This window comes from Hevea brasiliensis, chromosome 6, assembly GCF_030052815.1.
Source record: "Hevea brasiliensis isolate MT/VB/25A 57/8 chromosome 6, ASM3005281v1, whole genome shotgun sequence".
NCBI lineage: Eukaryota > Viridiplantae > Streptophyta > Magnoliopsida > Malpighiales > Euphorbiaceae > Hevea > Hevea brasiliensis.
Window position 1 is genome coordinate 95,269,787 of NC_079498.1, and position 9,231 is coordinate 95,279,017.

The 9,231-nt window shown below is 32.7% G+C and overlaps 1 protein-coding gene across 1 annotated transcript; it reads right to left on the bottom strand.

Moving 5' to 3' along the window:
* Positions 1-2,812: 2,812 nt before the first annotated feature.
* On the bottom strand, positions 2,813-3,785 carry LOC110651852 (uncharacterized). The gene is made up of 2 exons (XM_021807304.2): positions 3,499-3,785; positions 2,813-3,162 (listed from the first exon to the last, which is right to left on the bottom strand). The coding sequence occupies exons 1-2, from the start codon at positions 3,528-3,530 to the stop codon at positions 2,886-2,888; spliced, it is 309 nt and encodes a 102-aa protein (XP_021662996.2). The 5' UTR covers positions 3,531-3,785; the 3' UTR covers positions 2,813-2,885.
* Positions 3,786-9,231: the final 5,446 nt, after the last annotated feature.

Genomic DNA, 9,231 nt, shown 5'->3' on the forward strand with positions numbered 1-9,231 from the left:
ATAAAAAAAAAAACAAAACCAGAAAATAAAAAACGCAGCAGCAGCCCCCACCCCCTCTTCCACGCATCCTTTCCCAATTTCCCCCTCCCCATTCTTTTCTTTCCTCGGCAGGGCCCAAGCTGTCTGGCACAGACAACTACCCATGCCACGGAGTCGCTCCCGACGGCGAGAGGTGGCGGCAGCACAGGTCGACGAGAGAGAGAGAGAGAGAGAGAGAGCGCTTGAGTGTGTTGGAGGCCAATTCCGGCCACTACGCCGTCGGACAGAGGTGGAAAACGTCTGCAAACCTTCCTGGACAGTAAGGACCCCAGTTCCGGCCAAGCACGCCGTAATCCATGGAGTTTTTCGGCAAGATCAGGAGGAGAGAGAAAATGTTGGGCAGTGAGCATTCCTGCCATTTTTTCAGCGATCCGACCGTCGGATCGGAAATTTGAGACCACCGATGGACTTGGGACGGCGAAGTCTTCGAGATAGGACAAGTCCCACTTCGATCGGATATCGTTTGAAAAAGGCAATAATCGAACGATCTAGATCGCTTGGTGAGATTTTCGCACTTTTTCGATTTTCAAAATTTAAAAATAATTTTATGATAATTATTAACACAATTTGGACTTAATTTAGGTGCAATCGGATCGAGAATAGCTCACTGGCGTTATGACCGCATTTTCAGCCAGGTTCGGCTGCCCGGCAGCCCGTCTCAGAACGCGGTCGATATTATAGTCAATCCTAGCATTTTCAGATATTCTGGATGCGTTCCATGTGTCAGAATTGGCATAGGTAAACTCAAAGTCCAAGTTGCTCATTTCTGGCTAATACCGATTTAGAATAAAATTCATAAAATATTCGTGAATGATCAGAAAATTATAATTCCTTTTGCAATAGCCTTATAATATTATTAAGGATCGCGGGACAAAATTTTAGAATTTTTAGAGCTCGTTTGGATAGTTTTTGCAAAAAGACTAGTTATAGGGGCTAAATTATAATTTTTCAAATTGTGGTTGTTGACTGTTTGGGTGGGCCCAGGAGAGACCTTGTGATGTGATTGAGTTGTGATTGTATGATTGGCGGATATAGAAGTGTATTTTGAAGCCATTTGCAGATTGGGTAGGTCCTAAGTATAGGGGAGATTCTGCTAAATTTTTGGCACAAATTAGGGTGTGTTTGCCTCTTTAAAATTTATTTTTATTTGAATTAGCACTAATAAATTCACAATAAAATTATGTAGGTAATCAGGGTCAACTATCTTCCTTCACCCAACCTCTACAGTCGTCTCTGGTGTACTGTGAGTAAAATATTAATTTTAATTATAATTTCGATATTATTATATGTTCAAGCATGCTTATGTATCACTTATAAATATGTATCTATGTAGTTAAACACTAGGCACATTTTATATTACATTCATAATTGATGAAGTGTCATGGATGTTGTTTGTGGTAATTTGGAGCAGTGTGCGTGCGTTGGTGTGCGTGTGGTATGGTATTGGATATGGACAGGACGGGTAGACACGGCTTGAGAGACACTCATTGGGACCTGGTCCTTTATGGATAAGTTGGGGTAGACACGGCTTGAGAGACACTCGCTGGAACCCCGCATTTGGTTTATTAAGTGAAAGTTTGGCTTGAGAGATATTCGCTGGCAGATGTTAAATTAAGAGAGCTGTATAGGGGATCAGCTCCCATATATGTACTGTTTGAATAGTGTTGGGTGTGTGAATGCTGCAAATTGCCTTTTTACTATTATGATGTGATTTGTATGAAATTTATGATAATGTTGCATTCCATTCCTTATGATGCATTAACTTTAGATAGATATAGAAATTGTGGTTAGAATGAGTATTTTACTCTCTGAGTCGAACGCTCACTCCTGTTCATTCTATTTTTCCAGGTTACAGGAGAAGACCTTTTTCAGAATAGCCTGCTTCTTTTCTCGCAGGTTATCAACAATTACTTAATTTTATTATTATTCTCTAAATTTGAAATTAAGAACTCCGCATGTGTGAGCAATAGTATAGACCCTATTAGAAATTGTGTTAATTTAAATTCTTGATGTTAATAAATAGATATTTGTATGATACTTAAATAATTTGTAAATGATGTAACCGGGTTGAGCTGGGCTCCCCTAATTTGAGTTTCTGATAATTATTGCGTTAAGTTGGCCCGGAATAAAACTATAATATTTTAATTTAAATTATTTTTATATCCATGTTGGGCCTAAATTATGGGTCTGATCATAGGTTTGGGAATAGTAAGACTTACTAAGGGCCTTGGGGGCTTTATGCTGACCCAAGTTCTAGTGCCGGTCCGGCCCATAGATTGGATCGTGATAATCAAGGCTAATTAAATTTTAGTATTTTTTTTTTATAAAATATCTATAATTAACATAAAAATTTTAAACTTTTTCTAATACAGTCAAATAAATTTAGTTTGATATAATTTAATATAATATTAATTTTTTTTCAATTCTAATTATGTTCAATTTGATTATTTATTTTTATTTGATAGAATTAATAACGCACACTCATATTAATAAATATTAATGTTATTAATTTTTATTTAATATACAATATTTTACATAATTTCATATTTTCTTTTGATATGAAAAAAAAACTTTAAAAATTAGATTAACAAATATATTAACATTATTAAATTATTTATAAATAATAAATTAATAATTAAAATTTTCATTTTATATAAAAAATAAAATAAAAGTGTTAATGGAATAAAAAACACTGAGATTGATATATTAATAATTTTAATTGAAATTATTATAATAAAAAATTATATACAATTAGTCGATTTACAATAAAACATTTTTAACTCAAGATTTCCGACATGTTCAAGCTGTTCATCTTTGATGACACAACCTAACCTTTAACTTAAGATTCAACAAGTACATGAAGAATCAAAAGCTAAAAAGTAGTAATTGTATATACCTTCGTCACAAGTACACAGGTCCTCATGTTCTGCTCTGGCCATTTTCTTTCCATCTCTCACTACAATCCAACCAGCCTCAAAATCTAGGAGGTAGAGAAAGCAACAAAGTTCCCAATCACCCAAGCAAGTGGCAGCAGAGTTATAATGTACTCCATCCACAGTAGCACAGAGAAACTGGGAGATCTTTTTCTGATGAAACCAACAGTTGTAGTATGATCCAGTGGTCCTGAAATGTTTAAATAAGGAAGCAATTATTACAATAATTTCCTGATTACGTTGAACAGAACACTTAATCAATGCAAAACTCCGTTGTCAGAATTTTGCGTCAATACTGTGAATCACTAGGCGAGGGATAAATTTTGATTGTTTCAGCATGAACCCATTAAAATTTAAACGAAAAAGAAGAAAATCTTCTTAAACCCACCACCGCCAGCAACTGGAGGAGTGTTGGAGTATCTGCCCTCATAATCAGGTCAAGGGACACGACACGAAGAAGGAAAAAACTCAAGAGGCAACATTAACAAGTTAATACATGAATTGCGCAATATAGCAAGACGCTTACCAATTGGACGGAAACAAAAGCATCCCTGACATGATAAACTAGCTCAGAATCACTGAAATTAACATCCTCCATCTCCTGAACCTCCTCGTTAAAGTGATACCATAAGGCTAATTTTTGCGCAGATGATTTCTCTTTCTGCTAGTTAAGCGATTAATCTAGCTCAAATGTTTGAGACTTGAGCTCGAACTTCTTAGCTACTGGAGAAAGGCGGCTGGCTCTTCTTCTTCTTGTGAGGTTGTATGCTGCACCGCGAAGAATAATAGCAAGCGAGGGTTTTGAGGAACGAGCGAAATTTATTTAGCGTAGTCTTTTTTTTTTTTTAACATAACTCATCGTCTTGGATTTGTCTAGCTGAGTTGGGCCCAATTGACTTCAAATTTTGGCCTTGTTTTGGGCTAAGACTTGTTGATCCATTTGATGAACAAAATATAATAATGGGTGTCAATTAGATGAAATGGGCCAATATTCAGATTATTTAATTTTAAATTAATTTTTAAAAATTAATGTGAAATTTATATTCTAAATTCTTGATTATTCTAAAATTTAGGTTTCTTAATTTAAAATTATATAATTCTGTAAAAATGCTCGATCCTTATGTGTCTAAAAGGTTCTTCTAAGGCCAAAGTAAGGTAGCTTACACAGTTATCCTCTGCAATTTCTACATCTCTGTCTCAATTCATTTTAGCCTGAAATTGAAAATTGAGAGACAATGAAAACCCTAAGCATTGCTTAAACTACATTAGCTAATTAGTTGATTGATTTATTAATTTCAAGTTGCGTTTTAATAGTATTATTTTTCTTGATCTAAGCATAGGGAGACTACTTGTGTTATATTGTACTAAAGAGTCTTCTAAAATCTCTACATGATTTAAAGGTGTGTATATCAAATTATACTTCCATTGATTTGTTAAGTTTTCAAACAACTTCCAATGTCATATGCTTAAAATCTAGTTGTATATGAGTACGTGTTGGTATGGGAAATTTTTTTTTTTAATACCTTGTTTATTTTGAATGCGAGACATAATATGCATAATGAATTCACATATTAATGAAATAGAATCCATATATTTATATCTTAAATTCATGATAAAATGAGCATTATGAGCACTATTAGGATGCTAAAGCCCGAAGATGGATGAGCTAGCTGGTGGGAATTGAAAGGAGCAGGACAAGTGAAGATCCAAAAAGTAAGGTTGTTGGATAACAAAACTATGCAAGTGTTTAAGAAGCTGTTAAAATTAAGATCCCAACTGCTCAAATGGGCAGCATTCTGATGATAGCCTTCAACTCTTCAACTCAATGGGCTATAAATAGCCTTTGAAGATTTGAGGTCTTTCAATTTATTTCCATATGAATTCTCCATAGAATATATATAGGGTCCCATTACTAATAATAAATGATTAGGAGCAAAAAGTAACACTTTGCTTCTTTGTATATATTCCATATCAAATCAATAACACTTTGCTATTTGTGTTAGTAGTATGCTCTTGAGCATTATTGTATTGTATCTTGTAAACATTTATTTCCCATTTAATGGCAAATATTATTTTCTTTTAAATTTGAATGATTTGAATTTAATTGAAAAAAGTCTTTTAATAACTTATTAGATATTCTATTATTAAGTTATTAAGAATATGAGTGATAGAATATTATAGTACAACTATTATAAATTCGGTTCACAATCAAGAATACTTCATTGGGCATAACTTATCTGGACTGATTGTCACTTATATTTGTTTCCATGGATTAGTATGAGATACTAATGGGATAGAATTGTGAGTCTCATGCCATATAACAAACATGGTGAGCACTTATAAGATAAGTAGGCCAATGATAGGGCATATAATCTGTCACACTCTACTCTTCTGTAAAGTATGACATGATCCCGTAATATGCCTAATGAATTACCGAACTTCACCTACTGATAACTCATTAAACATACTACAAGAGATTTTAAACAAAACTAATTCATTTTTAGTTAAGGAATAAATTAAGTATCTTTAAAAACCAAGGAAAATTTCTGCAAAAAATCCGTGTGGTGACTGTTAAAATTTCAATAAACCAAATTTTTAGACCTCTTAAAACTAACCTATGATAATCATATATCATAATTTAAAATCAAGCAATATTCAAACAAAATGATTTCCTTCATTCAAGATCAAAAGAATAATAATTCTTCATTTACATCTCAAAGGAAACATTTAATTATAAAATTTACATTCATTGGAAATAACAAAATTTATATTACAAAATTTACAATAGAATAAAGTCTCAAAAACAATATTACAACATTTATGTACAACTCTGTTGATACAACTGCTCATTCATCTATTACATACATATAGGTCCACTTTACATCAAAATAAAATTACAAGGGTATACATAGGGTATACCTGAAGACAATCCTATGCAGCTCCAAAATGCGGCTACAAGCAGCTCACTCTACTGCTTTACCTTTCTCTTTACCTGCGATAGCATACAAAAGCTATCGCTAAGCGTTGAACTCAGTAGTGCATAACTAATAATTTTAAACTCAATATAAGACATGATTTATCAAATCATAATAAAAAGGGGTTTACAATATTTAAATTTTTCATAAGTCATGACATCAATATCACAAATCATTTATTTCAATCACATTTTATCAAAGCATTCACAAATCAATGGTGTTGCCAACAATCACACAGTCTAGGTCATGACACAAAATTTCTAATCAATGTCGCGTTGTACACCACGACAAATCTACAACCTCACTAATCTCAATTAATGAGGGAGGTGACTAGCTAGAAATATAAGTACTCATACGGACTCAACCTCAACTGGCAAGCCAGAGAACATAATCACATATCACATCCGAATTAGCTGTTACTTATGGGAATACTGTAAGGGACTATCATGCCAACTTTGGTTTCAAAATAATCTCAAAAGATTTCCATTTGATAACCACATTGCAAATTAAATAATCACATTTCATTCATCAAATATTCTTATATAGGGTTGGCAATACATCAATTCTCAAAACACTTCTAAAAGCATTCAAACCGGCTCACCCCCTTGCTACAATAAATTCAAATAGCCAACATCTACCTTTTCACAATTATAAATCCACTTCACAATTCAAAGTTCTCAAAACAATGTATAAATTTCTCTAATGCAAAAGAAAACCATAATTGACTCATATAGAGTCCATTCAATCCAATTACAAAATTTAAAACAAAAGAAAGATCTAATTATGCACAAACCTTCTTTCAATTCTTTCTTCTTGTCTTAATTCTTCCCTTCTTTGGAAGTCTTCTTTTTCACAAAAATTCACAAATTCAAGGCTTTAATACTCATTCTTAGCTAACCAAACAAATTTCTAATAAATTCCAAAGTTATAGTTGATTCTGGATTCTAGACAGTTTTGGACCTTGACTTTTGAATCCAAATTCAACCTAGTTTTAGTCATAATTTGATAATGCAATCTTCATGAAAGTTGTTCCTCTATGTTTTAGTTTTAATTCCCTTTTTAAATCACTTAATTTGGAGTTCTGGATCTCTAGTTATGGTCAAATTACTAGACACTATTTCGGGTACCTTACCTTGTAATTATAGGTTTTATAAATTTTTACCTTAAATTTACATTCTAAATCCGGGCATCTTAAGCTCAGAATTTGAACCAGGTCCCTAAAATAATGTTTTAGGCCTTTGTCTTAGGTTTTCAAATCATTTTAAATCACTTGAATTGGAGTTTTGTTGAAGAAGTTATGCCCTAATTACTACCCAAAGGTCAAGGAGCATAATGGCTGAAATGCAGGATTTCTATATTTGAGATTTCTAATTTATTCTAACATTTTCCCCAATTTGCCTTAAGAACTTGGTTTAGGTCCAAACATGAAATTTGTAGTTCTATCTCTTATGAATATTTCGACTTTGGAATCACCTAATTTGCACCTATATAGCTCTAGTTATGGCCATTTTGTCAAAACTGGTCGGATGACCATTTACTCACATTTTCCAGGTTTAGTCTAGAATTAGGGCAGGTTCTTGGGCTTACTTTATTCAAGCAATTTGATCAAGTTAGGGTCATAATTTGGCTTCATGGTCTCCATAAGAATTGTTTCCTTATGTCTCAAGATTACACAGGTTTAAGAATTACCCAATTTGGAGATTTCTAGAGTGAGTTATGCTTAATTGATTAGGTACTGTTCATTTGGTCAATTTTTTCAAGTCCATAATTGGTAATCCGAATTCAAGCCCTAATTGAGATATCCTATGGTCATTTTCTGGGCAGACACTCTCCATAAAAGTTTTAACATTTTGTCTTAAGTTTCATTTTCAATTAGTTTCACACCAATTGAAGTTGTGTAGCTCAACTTATGAGCATTTTAGTACACTGAACTTAAGTGTCTAGACTCAAGGCCTAATGCACTCTATCCAATTCATTAATTTCCTCACCAAATCAATATCATTTCTCATTCAATGCACATCAAAAAACCATAATTTAACATCAATAACTCTAATTGCACTTCATATCATAAAAACCCTAATTTCACCAAACCCTAATTGTCATCTTTCAAATTCAAGCAAACTCAAATACATAATTCATGCACACAACTTCATCTAAGCTTGAATTTATGTTTAATTGAACTAAAAACACCAAAACCCTAATCTCCCCTAGCTGGCCGAAATTCACTCTTCAATTTCCATGCATGATTTTCATTATTTTTCATGTAATTTCCACACAATTTAACTTAATTTCAAGAATTATACAAGAATTTAAGCTTGGATTGCACTTACCTCACTTAGGCAAATTTTCGATCTCCCAATTTCTTTAATTTCTTTGCTCTTCCTTGCTTTCAATCTTCTCTTTGAGGTCTAATTCTAGATTTTCTACTAATTTGGTGGGGAATTTATGGAAGAAATAGAAGATTTAAAAGCTTGGGATGGTTGATAATGGAGGAAGAGGGAGGAAGAATGGTGGTCGGCCAAATGAGTGAGAAGAGGAAGAAGATAGGCTTCATTTAATGTTGTTGTGTTCTTTTATATAGATAATTATCCAATTTAAATTATTTAAATTATAACTATAATTATTACTATTTTTATACAATTTTATTAATTCCATCCATGTCCTATTTTAATTTTCCTATACATAACACTTAAATTAATTCCATTCTAATATTTTAATCTTACTCATTTTAATTGACATTTAGGTCAAAAGTCAACTCTTAAAGTGAATTGACCAAAATGCCCCTCATCGGGTTATAGTCCACCTTTTTCCATAATACCCGATGAGTCCTTAGGTTTTGATTCAGTTATTTGTGCTTGTTTTTTTTTTTTATTTCTTTGATTTATAAATTCTCAATAATTCTGCAATTAAGCCTTAGTTAAGGATTCTATATGGTTTCACACGAATCTAGAGTAGCAATTGAACTTACAGTCGCTTCTCTAACCAGTCACCCATTGTCAGAACTTAAACTTATTTAACCGATTTGTACTCTATTTCTTTTATTTTCCTCCAATCTCATTTGAACTCTATTAATTTAATTTATGGTTTTTCTATAAGATTGAAGGATGGTTCCAGACATTCTAATTGTCCGAACAGATATAAGTCGTTGGAACAGTAGGATGTACGAAACTGCTTAATATGAGGGTGTTACAAGAAGGATAAAAGTAAGATGAAGAATAAAAGTAACAAGAAGGATCCAAAGAGCTTACATCCTAATTCATAAACAATTTTATTAACAATGAATA